Genomic DNA, 18,640 nt, shown 5'->3' with positions numbered 1-18,640 from the left:
AAAACAAATCCCCAAATCAAACATCAACACGCGTCGTCCCCACATGTGGCTAATGGACACTAAGAGAGATTTGAAACCAAAAATAAAGAGAATGTAGAGTTCTCTAACTTTCTCACCACATTTCCATTCCCAAAAGCAAGAAAGGGCCTGCCGTCGATTGTAAACACAACAACAGCGTATGTGCCATTTAACTGCACTCCCCCCTTTTCCAAGAAAACATCATGTAGTATTACACAGTAATTGCGGATACCATGGAATCGGAATATTGTACGACAGTGTTAAGGGTAAAAGATGAAGGTAAACGTAAAACTAGACACACGACATAGAAATGCGGAAGATTGTAAAAATTGTAAACCGTCGGCGCAATCGTTCTGGCGGGGGCAAACAGAAAAACGGTTCGGTTTGGTGGGGCGCGGCGCTGTGGGCCGTTTTTGGAATGCAAATAAACATTTTTTTCTCATTAATAAAATGACTACTATTATGGGCGTTCATGTTCGCCTATCTTTCGTTCAACGATGACACGCGCCACGATATGGTCAACCTCTTCTATACCGGTAAATATCGAAAACAGGATCGGTTCGGTACATGAAACGGTTAAAGCGCGAAAGGCATGCTTAAATAATGCTCAATTTGGTCTCTTTATCTAAGATCCTGTGAATCCTGTGAAATATGCTTTTGCTCCTCTATTAACTAAGTGGAGCTTTGCTTGAGCTTAGTGCCTCCTCGAGTTCATTCTTCTTTATGGCGACATGGACATGGCAATCGACATTCTCTGAATTATTTCGTTAAAATAATGTTGAAATCGTATCCAAGACCAAGACATAATCAGGTGATATACACTAACGGGAATTTGGATGATGTTGGCAACTCATTTTGCATAACAAAAGCTCATTAGACTTTATTATTTTTTACGATTTTATGATCTGACACGCGATGTAGCTGGATGGCGCCGGCGCCGGCCTCTGCTGTGTAGAAGAGGATGCTGCTGCCGCTGCTGCAACCATCGGTGCATCGGCCTCTGGAGGATGAATAATCAGTCTAGCGTATGAGCCACCGTCTGGCGTTTGTTGGCCGTCCACGAAACCAGGATTAATGCAAACACATCCATTGATTTCCTGACCCAAACAAGACATAACAAAATAAAAAAAAAAGTTAGAACCTTCCACCAAATGAGTTAAATACAAGAAAATATGAAAATGAAGGATGAAAACGAGTAAATAGCCCAACACCTTTTGTTTCATGACAACACTTTGAAACCCTTCACTTACCCTGATGAAACGGTTTAATGTGCTTGGGCACACCATTACGTTTGGGACGCGCGTAAGGCGTCCAAAATCGTTCAGCATGTCCACATCCAGCGGTATATCCTCCATCGGTGGGTTCAGTGGATAGAACGAAGCCTGGTGGAAGAGGTAGTTCATCGCCCGCTTGATCTTATCGCCGGCGTCGGCCGAGCAGCATTCGTTCTCGATCAAATGACCGATACTGTCTACCGTCGTCACCCCAATCTCGAGCCCCTCGATACTGAACAGACACGGATCGGGCAGGAGGTGAAGATTTTTGTAGAAGCTCGCGACCCGGTACGGAGGCGTGGGATAGACGAAGGAACTGTTGACATCGTCGTGGTTGGCAACGATGAACACCTCCGTCCGCGAACCAACGGCACTCATGATCGTACCAACGATCTTCTCGTAGTACTCGTCGAACGTTTCGGCTACCTCTTTGTACAAAGGACGGTTAGCATCGGCCAACGGGCCCGTTAACAGCAGCACATCCGGCGGATCGGTCCTGCAGTAGTCCAGCAAACCGGTAAGTTTCTCGTACAACAGATCCGTCCGATCGGTGAACGGTGCGCTGGCGATAACCATCTTTAGCGTACGATCGAGCGTATGCGGAGCGCAGGGAAGGTTTAGCTTTCGCAGGTGATGCACGCGCTGCACTGTAAACATTGTCCCACGGGGATTGATGCCCTCCAGCAGGACCGTTTGGCCAGGAAACAGGGACCACGGTGCTTTCGTGTGGCTAAGGTCCAGTCTCGTGTTGCGAAGCGTTTGCTCATCGAAATCGACGATCGAAAGGCGGTGCTGCTGTTGATCATTGCTGCGACCTTGCGCTACGCCAGCACCACCATCTGCGCTGGTAGTTCTCGGTTCAACCACTATTCTCCCCAAGACACGGATGGTGTCCGAGCTGGGGTAGTCAACGTGGTGCACCTTCACTCCGTCCAACCAGTTTACCATTTCGCGATCACTAGCGCGATCATCCTCGTCCGTCGCGTGGTTCGCACTCGATCCCTCAGACGATCCCTCTTCCAGCGTGGCTTGTTGTGTCGCAGTGGCAAGTTCCTCCTGTGCCAGTCGATAGCAAATGGCTGATCCTGTTTCGTATATTCGATCGCTCAATATCATCACCCGATCGTAGCTCGAGTCAAACATATATTTGCTGTTTTCGTTAGCAAATTGGCCCGCCTGATAGCCGATGCTTATCCCTTTCCCACCCGGCGCCACAGCAGCTGTATCCTTCGTCGCTCCACGACCTCCAGCTTCTCTTCCACCGCCATTTTTGCCTTTTGCTGGAATATCTGTCGAACCGTCATTGGTTTCTTCGCCACCGGATAATGCTGCTGGCAACGAGTTGATTTGCTTGAGCAGTTGCGCCTTGCCGTATGTGTACACGATTTGGCCCGATTTGCCGCTCTTCGCATCTTCGGAGTCCTTTCCATGCTTCGATGTAGATCTAAAAAAACACGGGCAATAAAATAAAATCATAATGAACAAATCAATGATAAAACTAAAAAGGCGGAGTTTCATCACTTACATTGGCGAATAGGTAACGGTGGAGAACGGGCTGCCGCGGACAACATCCGGTGTATTTTTGCTATGTTGCAAACGGGAGACTGCTTTGCTTGCCTATCGAGAACAAGATGAAACGGGAAAAAGGTGTTAGATTGGGTTTATTACAACGCTCTTAACATGATCAATAAGTAAAGTTCTTGTGTTAGAATAACATACATCAGAAATTAAAAAAGAAACATTTACAAATTAAAAGTTAAAGAAGTTTAACAAAATTAAAACTTATGTCACTGATTCATGGACACGTTCAACGCACGAAGACACTGTTTCGGATTCAACACACGGGAGTCACAACATTTACGTTTAATCTCGACTCAATAGACGAGCATGTTATCTAGTCACGAAACTTTGACCAAAAACCGTGCACTAGAAACATGTTCGCCGACAAAGCGGAGAAAAATGTGTTTCCCCCGGCGGCCGTTTGGGTTGAATACTCTCACTGCTCGAGGAGCAACCGCCGCATTACACTTTGGTGGCGCATGAACCTGCTCTGCACTATGCACCAATAATGGCGCATGGCATTGCGCCTTATTGTGCAATGTTGTCGACCACGTTGAAGGTTCACGATTTTCCTCTTTTATTTAACTTGCTCACGACGACGACGACGACGATGATGCTTCCTGCCGAGGCAAGCTTTGGCACGGCAGTTATTTTCTTTTGCGCGTTCTTTCAAACGAATTGTGAGATTTACAAAAACCGAGAATGATGTAACTATAAGCGGTGGCTTTTGAAATGCTACACTTCAGTCACGAGGCCCGCGCCCTTCCTATGTGGCTTAAGATGATGATCGGCGTTCGCTCGAAGAAACAGATCACGACACGGGCAAGAAGCGGCTACAGAATATACGGGACAGAGAGGACCAGGGGCCCGGATTGTTTCACACACGCATAATAAAGAATGATTGTTTTGACATCGGGTTTAATTGGAAGAGCATTTAACAACTTCGTGCGCCTCAGAGACACGGTCGGTTTACATAACTACGGTTATAACAAAGCCTCCTTAGTTTAGGTGATGATGAGAAATTTGGAAGGTTTTATCATCTGAACAGATTTTACCACGCGTATTTTCAACTGCGACGAAACGGCGATATCCTCCCTCTGAGAATTGGGTCACTTCGCTGTCATCAATTGAGTTCACGTTTCTTCCGCTGCCCGGCCACGGGATTCTGCGAGCACTGTTAATGAGTGTGGATCTAGTCACAGTTTTGAATAACATGTGAAGCACTAGAAACACACCCATTTACAGTAATCGGAACAGAGTGCGCTTCATGGCGGATGGGTTCACCTTTTTCATCACTTTTATTGCCTTTCTTACTATTATGACTTGCCCAGCCCAGGCACACAAAGCTCAATAGAAGAGAAAAATTTCAGTTAATGGCTGCCCACGAGAAGGGCCAACACCGTTCCGGATTAAACGAAAAAAGCAATAATCTATAACACGTGTCCCTCTCTAACGAGGAATACCAAGATGCTTAACGAATAACGAAGGTTTTTGAAATGTAATAAATTCTAACTACACACAACCGGGTGCGGTCTCCCTTCCCGTTGGTTACAGAAGAGAACGAGCCGCCATCATAAACTAGAGGCCCTCGAAACAGTATCCCCTATACGCTCTGCTGCTAAGTGCTGCTGGTGATACTGGAGCGATTATGTGAAGAACAACAAAGTAGACGAGAATCAGGGCCGAATTCTGAGAATCAACTACAATTAAATACATTGTAGAAATTAAATTCACTTCCTGTGTCGGGCCACATCCGCGCTGAGACAAAATTCCAAAGAAACCATTCAAATTGTCAAACGAGAATATGTTCAATGAAAGCAAATCGAAGAAACAACGAATTTAGATCACCTCCGAGAAACCAACACAAAAAGGTTGACGACCTTCCGCACACAACAAGATGCAAATGTGCAGGAAATTGGTCGTACCTGCTCTCTCTTCCTTGCACAAACCATTTGCAAACCGAATTCGTGACGAGCCCCGGAAGATGGTGCTTACGGGGCGGCGCGGTGCAACGAAGTAGTGGCGAAAGCAAGGTCATTTTCTTTATCTAATGTAGTGCGCTACACTTCCGTGACTTTCTTTTCTAAAGAACTGTCTGGGTGGTAGGCTTCTTCCGATTTATGGATTAAATTGAGCGAGAAGTAAAAACAAGCAAAAACATTCGAGAACGACTCTACGACGCTTCCCGGAAGCCATTTACAAAACACGGCGAAACAAGGCCATTTTTGGTGCTGCTTTTTCCTCTGTCGCTGCTGTTCATGGAGAACTCGATTGATAGGAAAAAAAAATCTCTAGCTTTCACAGACAGCAGAGCCGTTGCAATGGATGGGGCGGAACTTCCGATACCTCAGATGATCACCAAAAAGCCGTTGGCAATAAACAAAGTAACATTCAACGTTTTTTCCGGTGACGGTGACGGTGACGCTGACTCTATTGGTATATTATTGGTAAATCTTGCACGACTTTCCGCGTATCCAACGGAACACAAATCGATCTACAATCAATAGATCCCTACGCTTGGAAAACAAGTAGCAAGCTGTACCGAAAATGGATACCATGGTAACCCCGAACACAGAGCACAACAGCCAGCCAACGAACCACTCGCGGGGACGCTCCCAGAGTTGAGATATAGTTGGAAGAAGAAGTAAAAATAATCTTATAAAGACGACGCCGCTTGGCTATTTTGCTATTTCCTTCCCTACGGAAACTGGCTTCACATATCTACCTTCGGCTCAAGAAGATGTAACAGGCGGCTACTTGGTTGGACCGCAACACCGTGCGTAGCCTCTGGCCGCCGGACGAGCCCAGCCCAGGATTGTAGTAATCATCTTAAGCGTCGCGCGCGGCGTCCTCGTATTTATTTGATTGCGATCCTTTTTTCTCATGTTGGATCGGGCTGCTTGGATCTCTCTCTCTCTCTCAGACACACACACACTTTTGATCATTCTCTTCGCATTTTTTCCTGGCCGAAGAAGAAATTGTGCCTTTTCATCTCTCTCTGTCGTTTCCCTCTAAGTATATGGTGGTGCTTATGAGCCGATTCTCTCTCTCCCCCGGATGCCTTTATAGTTTTTACGTTAACCCCATTTTTATCGTTGTTTTCTTACGCCGGCGGCGCTAGTCGACTGCGTCGCAGCAGCAGCAGTTCGCTGTCTTCTGTTTCAACTTTCGTTCTAAATGATACGCGCAACACTAATACAAGCGCAGCTAGCCAGCCGTGCACCCCGGCCGCCGAAGGGTTATCGGAGCAACTTATCCATCCGCTTCGAGTTCTTTCGTTCCACCCTTTCGGCCTACAATTAACTCTAGCGGAAGGTGCTCTCCTCTACCCATCGTCTTTCTTCGGTCGCGCCCGTAGCACGAGGACGCGCAGAGATTCTACCACAAGCGGTCGGAAGACAAAAAGCTTACGAAGTAACTGACCTTGTGTCTCTTGGAAGCACCGCTTGCTCATCTTTCTTTCGTGTCGTGCGATCGCTTTGCGAGGGACGCACAGAACAACGGTTTTGCCTACCTCTAATTGAAGGAGTCTGCTCCTCACGTACAGAGCCAGAGACACAGAGAGATACTCGCGCGCGCGCGGCCAGTTTCTTGGGTTTTCCTGCTTTATCCGACACTCACCGCCGCCGCGGCACAATGTGTGTAAAAGAACGGAGGAATAATGGCGGTCAGTCAGTACATTCCCCGGCACACCGCACCGCACACAACAAGATGGCCGGCCGGCCGGGCGACTGTGCCCCTCAGGACGGCGATGATGTGCAAGAAAAGTTCCAGCACCGGACCGGGCTGCTGCTGCTGGCCGTGACTAGGGGAGGAGAATCATACCACCGAACGTGTGGCCGCGCCGCGAAACCGATTCGAATGATAGTTGCGCGCGCCTTTTCACAAGCCTGTTATTACAGATCTGTGTCGTTGTTTTCCGTGGCATGGCACACACGGATGTAGCGAATCGATTTTCCACTTCCTGCGCGCGTCTCGCTGCGAGAGCACATTTTTTAACCTTCGCTCATTTTGTTCGTTCTCCAGACACAACCACAACCAAACACACTTGCCACTGCCTCACGCCGGTTGTAAGTAGCCGCGCGTTCAGAGACAACGGACAAGGGTAACAGCGAGCCGCTATGGCGGCTATTTTTCTCCGACTTGCTTTGCACATCATCCTTCAGCCGAAGGGTCGGGCGATTACGATCACGATCGTTGTCAGCGAAAAATAAGAAAGGCCGTTTTAAATTTCACAAAGAACAAAATAGCGAGAAAAAAAACCTGACAGCCATCCACAGTTAGGACCACGCAATGGCAAATATGGCGCCGCTTTTTCAGTCGTCAGGTCCTAGGTTGCTGCGATCGCGCAAATCGGGGCCCGTCACAACTATTCGCAAGCCGTATACACATACAAGGATTGCACGTAGCAAACTAGTTATCTTGACATAACTCATCGTTCACTCGTTCACAGCATAGACTTACTAACAAATCAATCTATCTTATGCCACAAAATCAGAACAGACAAAAAGAAGATATTCTCGAGAATTAGTTCTCCGCTCTACAATGTTGTTGTCACGCGACGTTCCGTTACACGGCGGGGATCGCTATGTGTATCTTCCCGCCGTCGTTTCGGTTACTCGCTCCAGCTCACTAGATCTCCCGGAGCATCTCTTTCCCTCTAAGTAGGCTAGTGCTGCCTGACTGAGTCCAACACACTTCTCTCTCTCTCCAGCGGGAGGCAAAAGAATATAAGGCGCCGTTGTGTTCGCGCGGAATAAGTGTGAACCGCACAGAACCGCTTACGTTGATGTACGAGAAAAGACCTAAAAAAGCGCTGCAAAAAGCGTCAATCGATTCCTTGCCAATTATACATGATGCTGGTTACCTTTGGCTGCCGAAATTTGGCTTAGGAAAATCGTCCTCGGGATCGCCTCCATCATGAAATATGGTGGTTATCAGGGGGGCCATCACCAGCAACATATCATCGTTGACTGTAACCTCCTCTCGTCATCGCCATCGTCGTCGTCATGTGTGAGTTGAAGACTGCTGCGCGTGCTGTACTCTCCTCCCAACCGGGTCCCCGTTCAGCCAGCACAGCAGAGCAGAAGCAGCAATCAAGCAACCGGCGCCCGCGCGTGCCGCAAAATCTGCTGATGTGTGCGTGCGTGCGTGTGTGTTCCAATCATTCGGGGTCATCCACCGTGTGTGCGCGCGCGGCCCGCACTGGCGAGTAGTATAAAATCATCTCTAATCGCGTTTGATGAGATGGAGTGCGCCAGATGAACGTTTGCGTGCACGTGTCCTCTCTGTGGACGGATGGACGCGCGTCTTCTGGTGTCATAACACTACAGAGCTCGAGCTAAGCACAATCTTTTCATTTCCATTCCAGTGACGCAAACACAGCTCACGCACACACACAAGTGCACGCAGCAATCAGAACACACCGGAACTATATGTGAAGCTATTTTTTTTTCATTCGCAATGGAGAGTGTAACATCAGAAACATTGTCGATAAGGGAGGAAGATGTACCACCACACCACATTACTCTCAGCGCACCAGTGGTCAGTGAAAGAGATTCGCACTTCGTTTTCCACTATGGCTGTGCTTCCGGCGTCCGTATTACAGTTTCCGACTGGCTCAGCGTTTATCACACTTTCACGCGTGTGTGGTGGCCTCTACAAATAATGCTGGCTTCCGCACAAATGTCTCAACACGCGCTGTCCTTCGCGTCGTCGTCGTTTCGGGGGGACGATTTAATTGAGGCAAATGTAATCAGAAGACACAAGGCGAACACACTGCTGATGCTCCACGGACTGGAGCCAGAATACACACCAGAACTTTGCGCTCTCAACGGCGGCGCGCTGTACACACCACTCTCTGGCGCAGAATCGCTACACAAACACCACGCTGTGCCCGTCTCGTCGACAATGGGCGGCTTTTGCTTGCGCCGACGGATCGCGCATTTTGTTAGTGCAAAAGAGACGCACCCATCTCGTTCTCGCGTGCCAATGACGATCGATCGCTTATCAACACCATATTATCATCGCAGCCCGCCTATGTACTGAACCAGTGTAACTCGATCGAATTAGAACACACACACGCGCGCGCGCGCGCCACGCGATATGCGGAGTGGAGGAGAGTGAAGAGAGAGCGAGAGAGTTCCCCACTTTGTGCTGAATGGCACGATTTGAAAATAACGGACGCGCCGCACCGCTGTCTATTGTCCTGCGTGCAAAATGCAAATTTTACTTTTCACGCCGAACGATTTTTGATTCCGTTCACTTTTTCACTACACCGCCTACTGTATGTGACCACCACCAGCTCTCGTGGAAGGACTCTTGGTTGGTTGCTTTGACGACAACTTCTTTGTGTCCATTTTTTAAGGATCAAGGGTTGTCTATCCATGAAGAGGCTAGCTGCGCGGTCAATGCCTGAAAATCGTTTTCGGGTTCGGTGGTGTTTAGGATCGTCGGTTTCGTCGGTGTGTGTGTGTGTGAACTCAAATAAATCTGAGCAAGGCGCGTTTACGACGCCACTACCCGTGTCTTTGCCAATCGGCTACAACCGTTGGCTTCGGTGCGCGGTCGTCACAGAGCGCGCCGCTTTACGAATAAAGAAGAGTAAAGACACGGCGTTTGGTGGAATGAAGAATACACTCCGAATACCGACGCTGCGCCAATTTGCTGTCGAGCGCGAGGAGCTTGCCCTCTCGCCGCACCGTGGCGGCGTGTTACTTCGTTCCGAAGTGGCAGCCATTTTTGTTCCTAACCGCACTTTTGCGCTGTTCAGCCATTTTCCAGCGAAGTGGTGCAAAATTGAGCAACCGTTACGTAGTGTAACGGTAACGCACAGGGTAACGCGCCATTGAAATCGAAAACTGCTACCAACAGTTGGGTCTTCCTGGGGTGGCTCACCTTTCTTGGAACACACTTGGACTTTTATCACATTTTCTTTGGTCATGCGAATTACAGCAGTGAACCCCGGCGCAGGCACTGGGGGGCGCGCGCGCGCGCCATCAGATTATCGTTCCGGTTGCAGGGCCACATTCGCAAAAGTGCGTGCGGCTTCATCCGGCTCGGCGATATGGTGGCCGAGGGGAGGCCACCCCGGAACAAAGCACCAAAAGCCGCCTTTTGTATCCATCGCCGGAGCACCATTTTCACACACGAAGCACACTACGGACGCCGCTGAACTGAGTAGGCCAATTTTTCTCCAGCCTCTCCACACATAGCGACGCTATTCCTGTTCAACGGTTTGTGCGCTGCCTTTCACCAATACCACCGTAGTCACTTATGTGCGTCCATGACCGGAGGCGCGCACACAGCTAAGCGCGATGCGCACCTTCGGCCACAAAGCAGTTCAACACCCTACCTTTCTCTCTCTCGCTTACTCTATCTCTCCTTTTCCTCCTGACGGCATCGCATACCCATGGGTAAAAGTGAGTGGTCTAGCTCGCAAGTGCGAATGAAACGACCGCTGTTTTGCATCGTAATTGCGAGATGCCGCTTCCCTTTCTCGCCTTTCTTCACTGTCACGCTGGTCACAGGTCGAACCACCATCACATGGGCTGCAAAGTTCCGAGCCTAATGGGGGAAAACGCGGTTTTTTGGTATAAAGCAGGATTTATTCATCAGTGTAGTCTCCGTCAAAAGCCACACAAAATCATTCCAGTGGAAAAACGCTAGCGCTTTTTATGGGTTAAGCCCAGGACTTTTCAGCCCATGTGTTCATTGTACCACATGCCTGTCGGGATGTGTTGCATCTCGTTCTAGCCGGTGCAAAACACATGGGAATTAGCATGGGGCAGCAAGCGAGAGCAAGTTAAGCCACTTTCGTGCCCGTGTGTTTGTGACCACGCAGGCGTTTGTGTACGTGTACAGGCCTGTGTACGATGCTTTCCTGGTGTGTGTGCTTTGCTAGCAAGCTACATACCCACAGGGTGCTTCGATGGTGGCAAAGCCACACTTTTTAAAGCCTGGCCCTCTCTCGCTCTTCTGCGCAGGTGTGTGCAACTTTTGCGCCCTTTTTCTCCGTTGTTACAATTCCAGCAAATCGCTTCCTAGGCGAACGAGAAATCGGGGGTTAAGTGCTACAAAATCCAGGTGTACCAGCAATGATTTTTCCTTCGGTGTTTTCGGTCTTCTTCGGTAACAATTTTTTAAATCCATTTGTCACAGATCTATCTGCAGGGCAGTCCCTTTTTGGTCGAATTATAAATAAATAACGATACCACCTACATTTTGAATGTTAAACAATAAAGTAAAAGCTATTTTCCATAATTAGGATGAATTAACCAACTATGTGGAAAAAGAGATTTTGGAAGAAGCAATCAAAAATTCTGAGAACAACCAAAACGGAACATATCCTAGTAGGCTGTGTTGTGTAACAAACACAAGTCCCGAGCGAACTGCAGATACAGATTGTTTTAAAATAGCTGCAATAAATTAGGTCTAGTTGGCCACCGGTCAGAATGAAAACAAGAAGGTAGATTTCTCCATATGCCGCTGTGGGATTTCTAGACGGAAAGTCCTTGAATGGTTGCAGTGATTCCATGCGTCACGTAATTGATTCGCTTTCAAAGGATATACGAGGCATTACTGATGAAAATGTTGGCCAAGAATCATCGAAAGAAAGTTTAATTGCAGTAAGGTTGCCTATGTTTGTGTGCAATTTGAGTAAACCTCGGCCGTTAAGAAAAGGGCCACACACAATTCGGACAATCCGTGCTACCCCGCAATGATCAACACCAGGTTCGTGGTTGTGTTGATTCTCTGACGTCAGCAACGTTGGCCGCTTGAAAACCATCATCTCTGCACAATCTTCCCCCTTGATGCCACAACTCTAGTAGTAGACATACGACGGGAAGGAACTGAGAAAGAATACATCTTTCGCGAACGGACGAACGCAGCACCGCACCCCGCCAGTAGCCACGCCGCCATTGTGGTGTGTGGTAGAGGAGCGAATGAAATAAACGTTACGAAAAACTCCGGATGCCGTCGAAGAGGAGCACGATCTACCGGGGAAAAAACTTTGATTAGCTTCCGAAATAAAGCTACGTCATGCAACTAAATCGAGATTTTTTGTTTCGTGGCCAACATCCGCCAACGAACCCCTCGCCGGACCGTGTGTTTCTTCGGAGGAGAGCGTTGCCGTAGTTGGGATAGTTTTCTCTAATTCGATAGCTTCTCTTCAGAACTCTACGTCCGTTCCGTCGATGGCGCAAGGAGATTACTTCACCTTCTATACCCAGTACCGATCGCATTGACCAACAAACGGAGGCCACTGCCTTTTTATAATATTCGCACAGAACGACACGATTGCTGTTGAGCGTGGAAAAAGGGTTTATCGAATAAATTTGCATAAATACACGATCGATATTGGGACCGTACCTCGGGGTCCAAACGTACGGACGCTGACTAGGTATGCTGACTAGGCAAGCTGGATAGATAAATGGAGGAAAAAGTCTCAGAATCTTGCCTGCGCCTAATAATCCACGCTGGTGTGGTGCTGCGCTAATGATCGACGCCGAGAATGGGGGCTTTGGAAGCCAAGTTTAGCGATTTTCTACGCTTCAAGCTGAAACTGAATCCGAAAACGAACTCAAACGATCCACCCAGCGCCTCCTTGACACAAGCCAGCTAATCAACTAACTTATAACATTATGCCCAGTAGTCTACTCTATAGATCGCCAAGATGCTGACCCCGAGTCTCAGATAGGCTTCGATGTTGATGCCATTATTCTTGCCGAAGCGTCGTGTCGCCTTTACCGGTTGCTTTAAAAATAAGATTCAAATTGAGCCAAATCGCATTCAAATGTAACGCCTTTTCTTCATCATCCGCCGTGGTGGCTGTGTTCCGCCGTTACACCTCCTGTGTGCGCGCCCTTCTTTTTCTTCTGCGCAAGAGTGCGCCGCGCGCCTGGCGTCGTTTTCTTTTATCGGCAACATAATAAACCTGAAACCATTCGGTGGTGGTTCGTTCTCGAGTCTTTGTTTTTTCTTTCCCCATGCCCGACCGACCGAGAGGTTGATGTCGGATGATGGATTCTTCTGTTGTTTTATGATGTATCTCCTGACTCTCTCGCGCGGGGCGCTGCTTCTTCAACCCGCGCTGCTCCCTCGCTTCAGGCTCCGGTCTCGGCAGGGGAAGGAAGAAATCAACAACTTGTGACGGTGGTCACGACGGATGACCACTACCCTTGCCGCCGCCGCCCAGGGGCGGCCCCAGAGAGGTGGTATTCGTTTGGGACGCCACCCCTGTGTGGTGTCTCGAATGCCGGCCGCGGCCAGCGGATACACGGCGGTGCGTGACCCTGGCGCGGCCGTGTGTGTGTGTGAGAGACAGGGAGAATGCCGGAGCCAGGGAAGAAATTTCGAACTCTACAAAAAGAGTTACAATATCATTGTGGCCAGCCAGCCAGCCAAGCCAGGAACCGTGTGGCTGTGTGTGCGCCGTTGTATGGTGGCCACAGCGGGAAGTTGTTTCTTGTTCCTTCTGCTTTTCGTCTCAGCCGATTCACAGCAGCTTGACGTTCGAGGGGTTAGAGGGGCGCGAAAGCCCCGAACTCACGACGTTTTGCGCTTGCCATTTGCGCGCGCCTTGATTCCTTCTCGCTGGTGGTATTCCCTACGCCACACTGGATGGAAATTATGTATGAGCGTGTGCCTGTGTGTGTGTGCTATGTAAAAGGAAGATGGTGGGTTGTTGTGCCGCGGAGGACCCGGTAGAGAAGAAAGGTAGCCACGGCTCAACCGCAAGCAAAGCTGAAAACACGCGCCACCACAGCAAACACCGATGATGCTTCAAGAACCTCCCGCGGGAAGTCACACCGCGCGCGCGATCATCGTTCGCCTGAGAATGAGTGGAAGAATGAGAAAAAGGGGGTCTAAAGGCCGTGAGTAAATTACTACCAGGAATAATTATGGCCGCGGGAGGAAGCAAAGAGTAGCCACAAACAATTGCTTCCATTTTCAACGGTCGGGCTACGGAGAGATAACCCCGACGGCTCGTGGAAATGCGGGTCCCACGAGTTCGCAGTAGGATCGAAATTTGAAAATAAAATTAAACTCTGCCCATAAACTGACCTATTCCCTCCCCATCCATCCAACGCCGCGACATTTCTGCCGACCACAAAAATGTGGAAAAACGGCCCCAATTTGCTGCTGGCCACGGCTGAGCGCGACGTCGGTAAAACGAATAAAAGACCGCGCGCGCGTCTATTTTATTGCCAAATCAGCGAAAAATAATGTTCCGCGAAATCAAGCAGTGCACAAGAGGCACACGCAAACGCAAGAGCGAGGGATTTCATCACGTTCGGACCCCCGCCGCCGCCTCAAGAAAGTTACCACGAACACAGTCGATTCTGGTGGTCGGCTTCTTACCGCCCCGTAACTTTGGACCGGTGTGTGTGTGTGTACGGACGGCGATGTTTACTTTCCAAAGTACCGCACACGGCCGTGTTGTTCCCTTCTTGAGCCGCGCGCGGCGTTCGTGGGTCCGCGCTGAAAAGATTTGAGAAATATAAATCGGAAGACAGAGAACCAGGACACGAACCGAAACACCGAATCTCAGGTAGAAAGAGATTTGTGGCAGAAGCACACGGGCGAGCTCACCACTACTACTCCCGAGGGCTTTGATTATCCTTTGGTCCCTCTCGTTCCCGGTGTGCGTTTTTTGTGGTCAGTAAATAAGACTCCTTTTGAACTCGTCCCGGGGAAAAAAAACGATGCTCGAAACTCGCTTATTTACCCGGCAGCTCAACAAGCGCGTCTCAGCGCGTTTATATGGACCCCTAGGATCCCTTCTTCTTGGACAGCCGTACCTGGTCAGCAGCCTTCCACACAACGCGGCCTCTATCAAGGGTCGGCGTGGTGACCCTGCAAAATCGCCACACACCAAATGGCCAGTTTTCGAACTTTCGGTTGGTAAACGGAGAGACATCTCGGTCGTTGGTAAGCAGCATCATCTTGTTGTGTCCTAGGGACCCACTAATACTTAGGGAATGAAAGTAGACAGGGGTTTATAGTTTATTTTCTTCAAATGTTTTGCTCAAAAAAGCATCATCCCTCTCCCTCGTTGTAGCGTCGTCGTCGTAAGAACCGATCTCGTAACATGATCATGACGCTCTCAGGTGTACACACTCGCCCCACAAACACATCACACAGAATGGACGCCATCGATTGGCAACAAACAAACACATTCCCACATGTTGCGTACACACACCTGAAGTGCTCTCTGGCCCCGGACACACCGGAACGGAACAGCGGCGTCCGCGGCGATCGTTGACCGGGCAGGTAGAAGAAAAAAAAGTGCTTTGGCGAGATTCTTAGTGACGCAAGGCGGGCGCGTCGTGAGTAACGTTAATTTTGTAATGGACGCAGTACTGCGGCCTTTTCGCTCTTTCCACACAATCTTACGTTGTGGCTTAAGGGCCACCCGTTGTGGTGAGCGTGCGGTCGCCGCGCAGAGATTCTTGACCATCGCGGCGCGTCCCAAGCAAACCAAGCGCAAGTCCAACCAACAGACGCGTTCTTGCCGCTGCGAGTAAGAGAGAGACAGATACCCCATAACATAAGGGCGCTCGCAGCGGACACGCGAAGCCAATGTCCGTGAAGGGTGGCTAGCTGGTCAGCGGCAGGAAAGACGCGCTTTTCGCGTGAGAACGGGCGACGGGGGAACCGCAAATTGTTAGCCTAGAGCGAACGTAAAAACACATTCAACCGATCATCCCGTGGCCGTGGCTTTGGTGGATCGAGTAAGTAGATAAATGATACGAAATTGCCCACAGCACAATTACCCCGGTTCGGTGGCCAGGCGAGAGGCGCGCTTTTCCGTTCCATCCTTGAGCTTCGAATAGAGGCGCGATCGATATTTTTCTCAACTCCCCGCTTTCGATCGCTAAAGTATTCTCTTTGTCGCTAATCTAAAAGCAAAAACGACTCAACAATAAATCATAGAACAATATTTTCTTCGCCCGTGTAACGAGTTACAGCATAGCACAGCGTTCTTACTATTACCGGCCATCGTTGGGTGATTCGGACGAATATCCGGAGGCTACACCACGGTTGAGAGACGGGAGCCTCGGTTTCTTGATTCCGTTCGCTGAAAGAACGAGAAGGAACGGGGAACCATTACCAGTTTCTTTCCCCGTGGACGAAGCAACGGACGAAGAAATTCACTCCAACAACACTTTTCTTCGCTGGTCGCCCTCTCACGCTGTTCTCGAAAGAAAACGAGAAGATTTAAAGCCAAAAAAACCAAGCGGACAAAGACGATACGAAAGAGCGTGTAGCGTCGTGCACAGCGAGAAAAGTTCGATGGCTTCTGCCGGAGCCCAGAGGGTTCGCTAGCCAGTCAGCCAATGTTGATGCTCTCGCTACGCTGGCCTGTGGTCGAAAGGGATTGCTAAAACATCAACCCGTGGTCAAGCGTTTAAGAGATGGGAAAAATTCGAGACGGCCTGGCCAGCGCGCATGGATGATAACTATACTATGGTGGAGTTGTGTCGTGGACATTGCTGAGCCAGTAAAGGGTCTGTAGTAGCAGAGACTTTGACATGAATACAGACGTACCATTCTATTAATACGTCGAGGAGATACGTGAACCAAAGAACTCAACGCATCAGTAGACAAGAAACCTTCTCGCTGCAAACGGGTTAGAAACGGAGAAACAACTTTGACTACGGGTAATTGTACGGCGATTGATTGGGTTGAATCGAAGAGGCCAATTCTACTGGCCACTAGGAGGCAAAGTATGGTTCTCATTTGAACTGCTTTTCAGACCCCTCTTTCCTACAGACATTGAAAATCAGCGAAAGAAGCACAAGAAGACTGTTTGGCATGATTGAGGCAATCGAAGCATGCTTTTTTTTGCTTTCGAAGAGGGCAATGATCTACACACGTCGATCATGATCGCGAACACCACAGATGGAGAAAGAAGTGTGTGCTCGTTATGATCGTGATTGGGCCATGAACTGTAGTAAAAAACCGAATTTTTAAAAATAATCCTTTTACTACATCCTCACGAACATTATAATGAGACAGCGAACGCATTTATAGACCAATGGACCTGCTGTTGTTTTGCAATTTTAATTAAACTGTTTCGTTTTTTGTGCATCCAATAAAAATTCAATCAAGTGCACTAAAGATTAACGAGGTACGAGGTCTGTGTCCCCTTGGCCAAAAGATCCTTCTTCTTGCAAGGCCACCCGCTGCGAACCAAGCCCGGTGTCAATCAGGGTGGTAAATAAAACGCATCTCTTTTCTTTGGCCAACGCGGCTTGCAGCCGGATTTAAAGAGATGCGAGGAATTATGGAATAAAACGGAACCATAAATGTAGCATTGCATTGCGCGCCTTCCTTCGTCCGACCTATCCCACGGCAATCCCAGGGCTTCCCGCAGCGGTGCACACCGTTGGGTGAAGTGATTTGCATTGAGTGGTGGTGGGGGGGCTTCGCAGAATTGGCCAGGGATCGCTTTTGCGCGTCACCTTTGGTTGGCACGGATGTGAATTCAATAAAACCCACGGAGGAGCCCTCGTGTGTTCGATCGGGGGCCACGGAATATGGCTTTGGCTCAGTCGACGGTCACGAAAGAGAATGGCTGCAATGGAAATGGTTGCTACTACCAACATCACGCCATCATCTCTCTTTCGTTTCCGGCCGCAGATAATGGAGCGAGGGCTGTGAAGCATTCTTTCGATTTATCGCCCATTCTCTTCTGAGGGCAGTGCACCACGGCAGTGCTGCAGTGTTTGCCATGGACCCAGTAAAAGTGCCTTACGGCACAAGCTTCTTTTTGCTCATTCTTTACCGACTTGACCTCCTTTGTCGCATATTTCGGAGGGCCCAACGATCGGCCCGTTGGATTGTGTTCGGCATACGGAAGTAGGCGGAACACGTTTCTTTGTTTTGATTCCGCAAATCTAATGGTGGTGTTGCTTCTCGACAATGATTGTTATTGCAACCCAGTTCGGGGAACTCTTGGCAAATTTCAAGCAGGCAATCGAGCTAATAACGGGAAGGAAATAACATTTCCACTGTCTGCAACGTTGTTTTGAATTTCAAGGAAATTTTAGTACAATAACAGTTCGAATGAAATGACCGAATTCAATTAACTAGCACCTACCTTTGGTGTTACACAGCCGTACATCTCCAGCACGTCCTGTTCGGCCGAATCCACATTACGATACGTTGTCAATTTGGACACCTTCGGGTCGCTGCGTGCTGTGGCGTTGCTGCTTGCAGTGCCACCTACGATGGTAGCCACTTTTCCCATTTTGCGCGCTTTTCCCGTGTACTCATGTGCTTCCATGTCGTTCAGATAGGCCACGGTGGGCTCGGCACCGCTCAGCTTCGACACACTGTACGCCATCCATTGTTCGACAAATTCTACCGGATCGTTAATGCCGTTGTTAAGGCAGATTGTGATGCCTGGAAAGGGCGGAAGAAACATGTTATCGACAGTAATCTTTGCTGATTTATGCTCAAAATCGGCGTCCAATGGAGACACTTACATGCGTTGACCACCTCATCCGACGGTTCGATGCCCAGTTCGTCGAACTGCTCTCGTATCGTTTCGATAGACACCATTTTCACATGAATTTTCACTCGCTTTTCCACAAAACCACACAATCAACGTTTGGTGCGAAAACCAAAACTAAATACCGGCCCCAGAAAAGCGCGCCAACGCTAAGCGGCCGCTGTCATTTTGGGCGGTTGTTTGAGCAACGCGCAAGAAAGTTTCGCACAAGCGAGTTCTGTACAAGCAAGACAAAGTTCACTCTTGCGGACAAAAGTGTTTTGGA

At 49.1% G+C, this 18,640-nt stretch overlaps 2 protein-coding genes across 2 annotated transcripts in view; one reads left to right on the top strand and one right to left on the bottom strand.

Moving 5' to 3' along the window:
* LOC128274907 (glycerol-3-phosphate dehydrogenase, mitochondrial) overlaps nucleotides 1–18,640 on the top strand; it is a 281,955-nt gene that overhangs the window by 19,240 nt on the left and 244,075 nt on the right. The window lies entirely within an intron of this gene.
* Nucleotides 909–18,425, bottom strand: LOC128274784 (DNA polymerase alpha subunit B). The gene is made up of 5 exons (XM_053013091.1): nucleotides 18,350–18,425; nucleotides 17,962–18,266; nucleotides 2,818–2,909; nucleotides 1,269–2,736; nucleotides 909–1,115 (listed from the first exon to the last, which is right to left on the bottom strand). The coding sequence occupies exons 1-5, from the start codon at nucleotides 18,423–18,425 to the stop codon at nucleotides 909–911; spliced, it is 2,148 nt and encodes a 715-aa protein (XP_052869051.1).

The sequence above is a fragment of the Anopheles cruzii genome, chromosome 3 (genome assembly GCF_943734635.1).
Source record: "Anopheles cruzii chromosome 3, idAnoCruzAS_RS32_06, whole genome shotgun sequence".
Taxonomy (NCBI): domain Eukaryota; kingdom Metazoa; phylum Arthropoda; class Insecta; order Diptera; family Culicidae; genus Anopheles; species Anopheles cruzii.
The sequence above is the reverse complement of the archived record's forward strand: the minus strand, read 5'-3'. Positions and strand labels throughout refer to the sequence as shown.